The sequence below is a fragment of the Crocodylus siamensis genome, chromosome 2 (assembly GCF_052110815.1).
Source record: "Crocodylus siamensis isolate JL-2025a chromosome 2, ASM5211081v1, whole genome shotgun sequence".
In the NCBI taxonomy this organism is placed as follows: domain Eukaryota; kingdom Metazoa; phylum Chordata; order Crocodylia; family Crocodylidae; genus Crocodylus; species Crocodylus siamensis.
In genome coordinates this window covers 186,755,417-186,769,087 of record NC_143396.1, presented here as the reverse complement: position 1 = coordinate 186,769,087, position 13,671 = coordinate 186,755,417, and the positions used below count along the sequence as shown (strand labels likewise).

General features: G+C 41.9%; 1 protein-coding gene across 20 annotated transcripts in view; it reads right to left on the bottom strand.

Moving 5' to 3' along the window:
- Positions 1–674: 674 nt before the first annotated feature.
- Positions 675–13,671, bottom strand: part of SOX6 (SRY-box transcription factor 6) — a 536,736-nt gene continuing 523,739 nt past the window's right edge. For all 20 annotated transcript variants that reach the window (XM_090032599.1, XM_090032598.1, XM_090032613.1 and 17 more), the window contains one exon: positions 675–7,948. In XM_090032599.1, coding sequence (XP_089888725.1) covers positions 7,645–7,948 — 304 coding nt within the window. In that variant the 3' untranslated portion in view covers positions 675–7,644. The remainder of the gene's footprint in view (positions 7,949–13,671) is intronic.

Sequence of the window (13,671 nt, the reverse complement as noted above, 5' to 3'; positions counted from 1 at the left end):
GATGCCTTCCTTCTTGGACATTTGAGGGTATTTGGCTTGTTCAGTAACTAAAACTGGCCTGAAACCTGAGGTAGTGCACATCCAGAATTCTCTATTACATTATATTTTTTACAGTGCACATCAGTGTAATTTACTCTTTTCCTTTGAAAACTATGACTAAGAAATTACTCATTCAAAAGCTGATCATAATATAGAAAGGAGAACGGTTCACACATAAGGCAATATGGCCATATAGTTTTTCATGTTGTCAAGTTTGGATAGTTTGTTTAAGTATTTCTCAAGGGGGAAAAAGAGAAGTAGTGGGGACAGGTTTTGTCTCAAAGCAGGTACATGTTTTGTCTCATTTCCACTTGATAAAAACCCATCTTGGATTACAATGCTTCCACAAGCATTTTCTGCTTTTACAGACCATAATGCACACTGAGGAAATTATCAAGGAAGTCTATCATGGCAGATAGCATCAGTGAATTTAGGAGCCAGATAAATGCCTTGTAGCATACACAAGGATTGAGAAACCAGTGAAGAGCATGAAAGTGATGCTGATAAACTTCAAGGGGGCAGACTGATTGGGCCAAGTAGTCTCTTCCTGTACTGCAATTCCTTCTGATATTAACTCAGACAGATAAAGTCTAAAAGAAATAATAGGAGAGGCAGAGAAATAGCCACACACATCATAAAACAAAATTTATCTTTAATTTGTAAGTGTCAACAGCAGTACAAAAGATGGAGTGATGGTGAATAGATTAAGGGTAGAGAGGACAGTCTTGAGGTAAATGAGCATAAATAGGCAGTCTTATAGACACTCCCCTGAGGGGTCCGAACCCCTATCATGGCATATCCGGTATCACCCAAAGATGACATGTTTAACATATCAGGAAAGCACCTTGTGCAAAAAAAAAAAAATCTAAATAATAAAAAAGAAACAAAATCCCCCCCACCCCACCCCAAACATGTAGGTAAGGTGCCAACATACACCAGAATATACTGAATAAGGACAGTGTCTTTCAATTTTGTCTTTTCCATTAATTACTGAGGCAGAGGAGGAGAAGACTCTTAAAAGTACCACTGAAAGATTATTTAATATTTAGTTTACCTCACGTCAATACTGCACAACAAAATCCAAGAAGTCTCTTTATGCAATGAAGCAAAGCTAAGAATAATGATTCTCTTATTTTTTTTAAATTGAGAACAGATTTTTAATCAATATCCTTAGCAAACTTTTTTTTTCTTTTTTACTGTATCAAGAGGAGAGTGTGAGAAAGATGTGATGGCAACCTTTAAGTTCATTTAAAAACTTTACACTGGACTGTACAAGATTTTTTTTTTGATAAACTATTTACATTTTCAGACTTTAAAACATATTCAAAGCAGCAATAGACACTAGTTTTTCCTCTAAACGCCCAAATAATTACCAGCCATGGGCCCAGGTAGGTACCTGCATTGTATATAGAATTTCTACAAAGAAAACCTGCCAGTTAAATTTGCTAGTGGGTGTCTAAACAGCAGCCCTACCACTTTAAGAGCCTCACCCACAGTGTTGCTATAGGAACCAAAGCATAGTACCTTGACAAGAGAATCTCAGTTGTCCCAACAGCTCTACACAAACTTTACAATTTGAAACAGCAGCTAGCATGTCAGTCCAGCATGTCAGTGAATTGTGCTGATTAAATTAACATAGAGTACAATCTCACAATATACATCACAAACAAATTACAATGTCAGGAAATAAGAGTTACAGTAAGATAAGTTATGTAGTAACAGCTTATAAGCTTGTCTTAATGTAATAAAAAAATTTTTACATGGCAAATACAATAATGAATGAACATAAATGCTAAGCATCCTAATTTGCTACAAGCTGAAGGAGGATACAAGGAAAAAAAAACGGTGCTTTCGAGAAAGCAAAACACAAATGACAAAGGAAGACAAACGGAGAATGCACACTAGCAGGTCTGCAATGTGCAGCATACAAACAGTTAAATATTTGCACATTCCCCATACTCCAAGAGCACCAAGGACCTCACTTGTGTTTTTTTGTTCTGTTTTGTTTTTAGGAAAGCAGAAATTAAAGCAAGCCATGTTACAAAGTTGCTTTTTGAGCTTTCATATTGCCATAGATATCAATTTGAAAAGTTTTCCTTTACCCAACCCATCCCACCCCATTGCACCCAATGTGTGAACTCTCAGAATACTTCTTTGTCACTTTTTTCAAATGTATCTGGTACTTCAAAGAAGGGTAGTGGAGTCAAAATGAAATATACTTGCCTATGTATCTACATTAATGCTTTTCGTTCTGTAGTAAGACCCTGGCAGTATATTAAAAATGTAGTATGAGCTGAGAAAAAGCACAGCTATTAATGGGTTTCTATAAAAACTTTTGGGGAGAAGTTATTTTATAAGGAAAAAGAGCAAGTGTTTTGTAAAAGATTAAATGAGGTCACATAGTATTATTCTTTTAAAAGAACATGCTTTAGTGCCAACTTGAGCCTTAAACAAGCATGCAAGTACCTAGGGTCTGAGACCATTTGTCAACTTCCCATTAAAAATATGAAGAACTGCATTGTCCATTGTACTGGTGTGTTCTTGAGTGCAGTTATTAGCACTGTGACCATGGTCAGTCAAAGATTTAAGCATCTGCTTGTTTCAACACACATTCCTGGTTGTGCTGAATCCAATGGAACACCTCATATGCTTAACATTGAGCAGGTTCTTAAGTGTTTCATGGGAGAGGGCATAAATTATTTATTTTTGCTAATAAATGATTTCTTATGAAGGATTGAGAAATTTAACATATTTAACAAGACAAAGAGATATCCCTTAGGGGACGGTGCCTAGGGGATGTTTGTGTTTACACACAAATCCAAAATTGTTTTCATCTGACTTCTGTACTCTTCATAGATTGTAGCATTTACTGTAACGCCCACTAAATAATAATGTCCCCATATTGTTTTGCATTTCCCACCCCATAACAACTCTCTCCTTTGCCTTCCTCCACCTCTTGATTAACCTCAGCACACCTGTTCTTGGTCATATCTAACCCTGTGCATTTTCAGCATCTGGCTCCACCAACTAAATGGTGATATGTGAATGCTGGTAATACATGAATGCTTAAGCGGGTCAGAATTGGACACTCTCATGACAGTCATTCTTCCATGTAAAGCTGCACCCTGGAAACCAGGGATTAGTTTCCATTAAGACTTTGTTTTCTATTTGGCCAAAGACCAAGTGAAGTGAACTATTTAATTTTAGCTGGTAACAGACTGCTTCAGGAGTGTTGTTCTCTTGAAAATAACTCTTTTATAACTTTCCAGAAAGAAAATATATTGCATCTGCTAATTAAATAGGGAAATATACTGTATAACTGCATCTGTTCACAATGAAAATAGTTTTTACTATAGTTGCTCATTATCTGAATGGAATTAATACAATTTTTTTTTATCGGAATTATTCTGGGGGACCCAAACACAATGCTAAAAACAATCCCACAAGCCCTCTTTACATATCGGGTGAAGAGTTTTCTGTTATCAACTCCTGATTTGACAACTCTATTACATAATGAACACAGAAATAAACCAATTTAGCATTATTATATCTAATTAGCATGGCAAGGACTCTCTTAATGATGAGAATCCTCCCAAGCACATTTTTTTTAGCCTCCAATATGCCATTTGTGTTAGTTTAGCTCCTATACAAATATAGCTATTTTGTCAGTTTGCTCGGATTAGCAAAACAAATTGCATTTCCTACCAGCTGTGTTGGAAAATTTGTATGTTCCTTCATAAGGAAAAAGAAAAAAAAGTATTCTGTGTTTGTGGAATATGGGATTATCCAAAGTCAGTGGGAGCACAAGTGAGGCATCTTGCTGTCCCAGCTACAGGTCCACAATACTGCTCTCATGCTGCGGGTGTAAATTCAGCATCTACATGAGGTACAGCGATTTGTCAGCATTTAATATGGACCAACATACACTGATATAGAACAAAAGTAAATACATAACTTATACTTCACTAAGTATCCATGAACAAAAAATAAAATTCTATTTCCTATGTTATATTTACACAATTTAAAAAAAATCTAAAATGAGATGGTAAATTCATCACAAACTTTGTTTTGAGCTCCGATTAATATAGTAAAAATGATGTTTTTTGTTATGATTGTCCTTCCATGATTTCCACTGACATTTTAGAGTCAATGCCGACTAATAAATACAACATGATTATATTCACAATTTAGAGTCAAATACTCCCCTCCCACTCTCCCAACCAATAAATGCAGTTTTTACAATCTGGTGATTCCTGAATAGCCAATCACTTTTAAGAATGTGGCCTTAAGTTACAGATCATCAGCACTGAGGCAGGACTGGAGCTAAAACAAAGTGTTCATACATACATGTATTTTGCATAAATAAATGAAATAACAAGACATAAAAATGACTCAAATCCGGCAACTGTGAGGCAGGCCCACACGAGTCGAAACAGATGACTTTTGTTCATGTAGTTTTCGTACAACAGTTTCACATTAGTCAGAAGTGATAAAAAATACCATTTATATCCAGTGCTTATAACACTTATGAAACAACATCTGTGAGTGTGTGTTTTTTTGTACTACAAGCAAAATCAAGTTTCAGTCCTAAAGAACAGTCCTTTGTTCTCCACCAGCCTGCAGAATATTATTTTGGCATGGTCATAAAATTAAAAAAATTAATCTACTAATCTAAATGTTTGCCTTTGTGCAAAAATAATTACATAAAATACAATGCTAGCAATACAGCATTCTACCTATGCAACAAAACCAGAAGGGAAAAAAAGAGAAAAGAAATGACACAGGGGGAGGGAGAGATATTTATAACTGGAGAATTCTGTAAGACATTAATAAATAGTAATCTTTTTAGGAAATAATGGTACCCTCCCCCCAAATCCAAGCTAGATGTGTTAAAAACAGTTCAAAATCCCCAAGTAATATTAAGACCAAAAACACTTTCTATCAGTACCTTAGCCAGCTTAAAGAGGGCGCTCACCAGCTAATGACAAAACATATGCCTTTAAAGTCTTGGCTAGACCAGTTTATTGCTTATTCAACATGGACTCAGAATACGCTTAAATAAATAGTAAAAATATAGTATTTTGTTCCAAATCACCAAATGGTCAGAGAAATTTGACCATTGTGTTTCTATTATCTTTATGAATTGTCCTGTAAACTGAACAATCTTTTTTTTTTCCTTTTTCCTTTTTTCCTTTTTTTTTCTTCTTTTTTTTCTTTTTTTTTCTTCTGCACATTTAAATGCAATTCCTAAAGTGGTGACACTGGCTATCTCTGCTCAGACAGGTATTTCTGCAGCTGTGATGGGGAAATAACAAATCACAACATACCACATCACCATTTGGTCTGACAGGAATTTCTGCAAGATTGTGTGATGGTATGAATATAACCTGCAGTAATACTGCACCCATTTTGTCATATGGGATCTGAAACTCAATGGGAAGATCCTTTTGACTTTGGTAGAGACTGGGGCAGGCCCATACACGTTTATCTGCTCCTGTCTGACCTTGCAGGTTACTGAGTTCTTTGTCAAGGTGCACAATAAAGTCCCCAGGAGCTGAAAATCCTTAGCACATGTACAAGATCAGGTCCATACTACAGTGATTTTTTTTGTAAATAATAATAATAGTAGGGGAGTGAAGAAGTCAGAGACTTTGTTTTCTTTTTTTCTGGCTGTGACATTCAATAACTTTTAAACCTCAGAACAATCTCCCATATATGTTAAGCAGAAGTTGTCTTTCTAATTACTATGTTTATAACAATAATTTAAAATTAACTTGTCATTTCTTTCAGCCAAAGATCCCAAAGCACTTGACATACATTAGTCAAGTCCAACAATACTACTGTGAGATTAAGAATTATCATTATCCTTACTTTATGGTTGAAAACATGGAAGCCCTGAAAACCTGCAAGCATATACATTAGGAGCAAACTTACATTTTGGTACAAACATTAAGGATTTATACGACTGGGACTTAAATGATTTGCTCACAGTCATACCATCAGAGCATGAGTGAGCCTAGAAAGGAAATCAGGAGCTCTGGGTCCCATTCTCATGTGACTAATGTCTGATGACTATACTATGATGCTCCATTTACCTTGGTTTCCCATTTAGACTTTTGTGACTTCTCTCTCTCTCTCACTCTTACCCCATCCAAGAATGTCACATATAAATTGCTGAATAAACACATGAAAGACAGCAAAAAGTTCCTTCAGGTGACAATGGGGATGACAGTGACTGGAACCTTGATTTACTGCAGGATTGTACAGTGCAAATTCATCCCTGCAGCTACTGAAGAGGAAGGGTATTAGTCTCCACTGGCTGTTCATATCTGTATACTGTAGAGTAGTACAGTGTTACCTAAGTATAAACATAGATATATAGGAATTCTTGTACTATATGTACATATTAAAAGCATTATTTTTTGTATTACATACAGTACAGCATTTCCAGATGTTGTTTATATGTGCAGTGTTACGGAAACAATCAGATTTCCCATTCACATATTCTATTTTCATTTTGGGAACAGGTGCATTCTTATTTTATGGCACCTGCATATTTGGGGGGAAAAATGGGAAAGGGCTTTTTAAAATTTTGATAAGGAATTGGAAGTGTAATGCCACCAACAGTACTTTTAAAAATAAATATTAAGTATTTGGACCCTTGACATTCTGGAATGAATAAATTAATTAAGAGAAAATGTATTAAGACTGAATGCAAGGGTTAAAAGCAAAGGGACAGAGAATGTAGTCAGAGGTGGCCTCACACTACTAAGACAGGCCTGTCCATAGCTGGTGATCGCTCTTTTGTGCTTACTTAATATGTCACACTAATGGCACAATCAAGAAGCAAAAGCAATTGGGCACATGCACTGTGGCAACCATGTTCACTACTTAAGAATATCCTGTCTCCAGATTCCTGAGTACTTTACCATTTTCTGGAAAAAAAATTCTGTTTTCACTATATTTTTTAAGATGCCAAAGGATTGTCTAAGACTTTACAGTGTCTCCCTTAAGACTTTGTTTTAAAATGTTAAGATTCAAAAGTTATGAAAAGTTTGGCACATCAGAAGTTAGCTATACATATGGAAAAAATGGAATTCAGAGACCTTTTTTCTTGTTTAAAAGATGAGCTATGATGCACAGATGCGCACACTTGCAGACTTGTTCTGTTTCACAATATGAAATCGGCGGTTTTTGTTTTCTAAAATAATCCAGAATAAAAACACATTCACAACCTGTAGGCTGGCACAGCATACCTGAGTGAGAATGTAGAACCCCCATCTAAAACAGTAACTTAAACCTTTATCAGCATCCAAAAGGAAAAAAAGACAAAAGGTAAGACTTGTAAGACAGCTATTGATTCATATAAGTTTTCAAGTCCTGATGCCTGATATTTAATATATGTCTTCACCTAAATTAAAAAAAAGTTCATGAAAAATTAGGGAACAATCGTCTCACACGTTAAGAAACATTTAAGACCATTCTGCTGATGTAACTGTAGGAGCCACACATGCATGCAGGCTCTGTAAGAACTTTTTGTTCAAAAAACAAAAAACAAAAAAAAAACCCAAATGAGTCAGAGTACTTTAATTCTGCGAACACTCCTCAGTTGGCACTGACTGCCTCAGGGGCTTCATTTTCACTGCTATAGTCTGATTTGGGATCATCCTCATAGTCCTCGTACATTTCTATTTCATCCTCTCCATTTATCATTTCGTTTCCAGCAAGGCTTCCGCTGTCCGTCTTCATACCATAAGTGCTCTGAATGACAGGGATGCTGGGCTCAGGGCTGGCAGAAGTGCTAGAGCAATCAGATGTCATCTGAGGTGATGGTGTGGTAGTTGCCATGGTAATAGCACCAGGATAGACAACACCTGTTCCTGTGGTGATTGGAATCTGAGGCTGCTGTCTGCAAGGAAACACAAGAGTGGGATACGATTACCTTCAGTTTAGAACTGGAGTGGAACCCTAGCATGTGCGCCAAACAAAAGGAAAGCTTATGGCTTGGACAAAAGGTGCTGGTGTACTCAGAGGTTCAGATCCTTATCTTGTAAGCTGCTGTGTGCGGACTTAGCTCCCACCAGTTGCAACTGGAGAACTGAGATTGTTCAGCAACTTGCAAGGTCTGAACTTTTGATGTTTTAATCTAAGATGGACTGCACTCAGACACAACAGGCTCAAGCCACAGGAGGATATAGATGGCTAGGTGCTGCCACTGTGGGCACTTAAGTCCAAAATATACTTCCTTAAAACTCCTGGTTAGCAATTTGTCTAACCTTACAGGCCAGTAATATAACAGGGGGGGGGAAGGGGAGCAAGCAGGGCACTAGCTCCAGTTGCCAATTTAGGGGGACTGCCCAAATAGCAGTCCCTGGGAAGCCCATGCAGTGGAAAGCTCAGTTTTGACTGTTACAAGAGGAACTATTTTGTAGGGCTGTGTAAAGCTTCAGCCCCTGATTTGATCTGGTGGCGAGTCAGCCTGATTTGATGGCCAAATCTCTGAATCCAAATCGAATCGGGAGACCCTTTAATCGAATTGGAACCCTCTGAATCAATTCAGAGAGATTCAGCAAGATTCAGAGATTCAGACATAGACACCGCTTTAAGTGTTTTTCTCTACATAGCTCAAGGTACCAGGCAGCTCATCAACACTGTAATGCTGGGGCAGATATAGTGTCCCTCAGGAGTGCAGAAGGGAGAGGGGGGTCCCCCAGCACACTTAGCAGTAGATCCAGAAGGAGACCAAAAGCACTTCCAGTCCACTTCCAAGTCTGCTGGGGAGTGCACAGGGGGCCTCCCACGCCCCCCTGCCTCAGTGACTGGCGCTTCCTGGGTCTGGGAGGGTACCCAGGGTCCCGCCATTGCCGATCAGTGAGCCAGGGGGTGTGGCGGGGGGGGGGGGCCTGGTGCAGTCCCCTGTGAACCGAGAAGTGGACTAGAAGTACTTCTGGTGCACTTCCGGGTTTGCCACTGAGCACACAGGGGGTCCCCCTGTGCTCCTGTGGGATGCTCCATCCACCCCAGCATCACAGCGTTCATGAGTCACACCTGGTCCTTGAGGTAGAAGGAAAAGCATTTAAAGCTGTGTCTATGGCCAAATCATTGATTCTCTGAATCAGCATCAAATCTTCAGATTCAGATTCAGCTAAATCAAATCAGGGACAGTGATCTAAATCAGCAAATTGAGCCACTGCCCCCGATTCAGGCCAAATCTGTATCAAATACAGCCTGTTTCGCACACCCATACTATTTTGATAGGTGATGCAGATCCCTAACACAAGGGATAAGTACAGATATTACATATATCATGCATTAAGCAGGCAAAAAGCTCTCTAAAGCCATAACTGAACAGAGTTCATGGCTCTTAGAGTTAAAAATGGTGACTTGCACTCTAAGTTAACCCCCAATGGATGTGTACTAACCTAACACACTTTCTATTTGAGCACTTTATTAGATGTCTTTGCCAGATTCCATCGAGGGTTAACTCATAGTTTGATTGCCAGCTTGGCACCCCTCAGTTTGCTCTCTGGTACTCAGCACAGGCATATGCACATACATACCTGCACATGCACACAAACCACTCTCCTGGCAGGGCACAGAAGATTGTAGCTAAACCTCTGCTACTGCCCCCAAGAATAACAGGTATAGTGATAAAAGTGATAATTTAAAGATGTTCTCTAATTTAGAGGAAGATCCCTAGATTGGGAAGCGGTCCCTTCCAATTTGGGGGGTAATTGGGAGGTGGTCACTCAGTTAAATAGCTTTTGGTCAGAGACTGACATAGGATTTGTAGGGGTTGCTTACTGATCCAAAATAAAACCTGTTGTTCACCTCTTCTCACTCATATGTATTTGTGTTTATTGAACCCTGTGACTGCTACATGGTGTAAGTGGTGAACAAAAATGAACATGAAAAAACTGAGATCCAAACTGAAGAAGTTGGAACTTGAGAGTAAGTGGAGCAATGTAGCCACATGGAAGGACACAGGCCTCTGTAAGTGATCTGCCTGCACAGTTAAGTATAAGGACAATCAGTCATGGGAGTTTTGCAACCTTCACTTGCCCTTCAGCTGTCAAGCCACATAGCAGAAAACTGGAGGAGATTCAGACAACGGTTGATGGAATACTTAATAGCTACCAGGGCAGAAGAGAAAAACGACAAAATCAAATTCTTGATCTTTTTGCACGTTGTGGGGGAGGAAGCCCTAGCTGCTTATAATCCCTTTACCTTCAAAGAAGGCCAAAGTATGCAGTTAAGTGTAATACTGTCCAAATCTGAGGACATACAAAAAAGAATAAGATCCTCGAAAGACACATTTTTATATGCAAACAAACAAACAGCAGGAGAAAGTATAGATCAGTATGTTACTGAGTTAAAGAGACTAAGAACTGTGTTTTTGGAAACTTGAAGGAATCTCTGATTACTTGTGGCATTGCAAACACCACTTTCTGAGAAATACTATTGTGTGAGGGAAACTTGCCTGTAGAAAAGTCTATCCAAATGTGCAAAGCAGGAGAAACTATGAAGGCCCAGGCCGAAGAACTGAATGCACCAAATTGGGTTGTTCAGGCAGTAGGCCAGAAAGCATCTGGCCAGAAGAAAGCACCACACAGAATAGATTTTCATTAGCAAGGAATAAGCCAAAGGTAGGAGAGCAAAAGCGCCAACATGCACCAAGTGTGGAAGACAACATGGATCCAAACGTTGTGCTGTATTTGGAGAGCTCTGTTTTGACTGTTACAAGAGGAACTATTTTGCCAGGTGGTACAGATCTCTAACACAAGGGCTAGGTACAGACGTTGCATATATTGTGCATTAAGCAGGCAGAAAGGACTCTAAAGCTGTAACTGAACAGAGTTCATGGCTCTTAGAGTGCTTTAAAAATGGCGACTCGCACTCTAAGTTAACCCCTGATGGATATGTACTAACCTAAAGCACTTTCTGTTTGAGCATTTTATCAGATGTCTGTGCCAGATCCCATTGAGGGTTAACTCACAGCATGATCACCACTATCTCAGGCAATGTTGTGCACAGTTGCACACTAGCCTTGGGCAGAGCTGGTTTGTTTTGCCCAAGCACAGGGCTGGCCCTGCCCTCTTGGCTGTCACTGACCCTAGTCAGTGACAACCTCTGATTTAAGCCTAGAGTGAGCAACCTAGCTGGAGGGGCCAGGAGGGTGTGGGAAGGGGAGTGTCTGTCCCTGCAACTGCCCCAGCCCTGCAGTGCATTGCTTCTTGGTGAGGAAGAGCTCCGAGGATCTCTCTCCCCACCGCAGTCTGGGCCAGGCAGCTGCGCATCACTGCTTGGTGAGGGGGGAAGAGGACTGCAGGGGAAGGGCTCCAGGATCTCTCCCCCCACAGCAGCACAGGCCAGGCAGCAGCATGCCACTGCTTGGCAGGAATGGCTGAGGGAGAAGGGCTCTGCAGTCTCCCTCCCTACAGCTGCCCCCACGGGGCTGCACGTAGGCAAAGGTGATACAAGGAGTGGAGCTCTGGGGTCACTCCCCTCACCCTGGAGCAGCTCTGGACAGGCACCAGCAAGCCAGTGCCTGGCTGGGAAGGCCACAGGGAAGGAGTCCAGGGTCTCTCTTCCCCCCAGCTCCTGCTGACAGTCCTGTTGGCCTCCTGGGAGGCATGCAGGACTGCCCCCAGCAGCCAGTACAGGCAGGCTTCCTCTCCCTCGCCACTGAGCAATGAACATCTGGTTGGCTTTCTCACGCTGTCACTTATAGCGCTTCAAGATAAGCACAATAGAGCATTTTTGAATGTCTGTACTTAGTCAAGAATTTCAAGTGCATCCAGTTGAAAGCATACCAAAAGAATTTTGTATAGATATGGCACAATCAAGAAAAATCAATGAGAGAGACTGCATTTTGCCAGTGGAATTGCAAGGAACAATGGTTTCATTAAAATTGGAGATGGGCGCTCATGCGAATATTTTACCAGAGTATGGATATAGGAAATTAAAATTGATACCAAAAGTGAGTCCAACAAATAGCAATATAACTGGCTATTCGAGAGAAAACATACCAGTGAAGGGGAGATGCATCACTAGTATCCAGTATAAAAATAGAGAATACAAACTTCCATTCATTGTAGTAACAAGGGATGTGACATCAATTTTTGGTCTAGCAGTTTGTAAGAACAATCTAGTTTAGTACGTGCTTGTCGTACAAGAAGACACAACACTGATGCCTCCTGATTATCTTCTTAGCCATCATGGCCCATATCTGGACATTTTTCTCAGGAGGAAGCCAGTTGTTTCAGAACATAAGAAACAACCATGTCCTTTTGGGAAGAAATGTACCTATGGACACAAATGCAAACACTATTACGCAGGAAGAGGGAACAGCCTCAGTAGTTTGTAGCTAATTAACTTTGTGCTATGTGGAGCAGCACAGCTGCCAAAAGTGAAAGTCTATCAGACCTCAGTAGAAGGACTCAAATCTATCAAAACCTGGAGGAAAAGCATCCTGCCAAAAACAAAACAGAAACTGGATTGGATACTTTGTTAGTGGGAGAAGAAAGTTAAACCTGACAGGCTCACAGGGGACATCTACCCATTTATTAATGTGCTTTTGGTCATGCTCATTATATTTAGTACCTCCTTTATGAGGTACTAGAAAAAGGCGTGTTAGCCTATGTGAAGGGGTCAAGGCCCTGGGGGGCCAAGGTCGGGCGGAGAACGCCGGAGTTTCGCCCAACTTCCGGGTGCCAACCCAGAAGTGTGGCCAGAAGCTTGTCTTTTCCCGGAGCTCGGACCGGGCCGGGCCGGGACCGACCCGGAAGAATAAAAGGAGCCCACCTACCCCAAACAGGAGAGGAGTGAGGCTCCAGCCGGAGCCTACGCCAGCGTCTGCAGAGCCGGGAGCCGCGGAGCTGGGAGCCGTGCCGCCGGAGCCTGCACCGGCGTCTGCAGAGCCGGGAGCCGCACAGCCGGAGCCGGCAGCTGTGGAGCCGGGAGCCGCGGAGCCGAGAGCCGCGCAGCCGGCGCAGGGAGCTGCACGGCAGGAGGCAGCAGAGCCGGGATCCTCACCGCAGGAGTCAGTGGAGCCGGGAGGTGCAGAACCAGAGGCGGCGGAGGTCAGAAACGAGGAACCGGTAACAGGGGACCCGGTGGCAGCCGCTCCGGAAGGGCCCGGGGCGAGAGGTCCTGAAGGGAGGACCCTTCTCAGGCGGCTGCGGGCCGTTTGGCTGCTTAAGAAGACCTGCGGGCGGGGAGGTAAGCCCCCGCGCACCCCCGGGTCTCGAGAGACAGACAGTAGGGGTACGGAGACCCCAGAACAGCCAGAGCTAGCGGCACCTGGCCGGGGTCAGGTACCATGAGGATTCCTATAGGATCCTGCAGTGTGAGGGCAGAACCCCACTGCAGGACCGGTGGACAGACAAAGGGGCCAGGTGTCCCTGCCCGATGGGGCCGGAGGTTATTGGCAGTGGGAAGAAGCCCCGCCGGCCCCAGAGCAGCGGGCGTCGATGTTGTACGGCCATTATACTATATTTGTTACCTAGCAGGGGTTAACCCCCTGCAGGGGGAGCCACCCTGATGGTGGATATCCCGGAGGACCGGGCGAGGGTGTAGGGGAGGAGGAGCCCTCAGGACCCCTGGACTTTGGAGACGAGGGACCGCATCTGG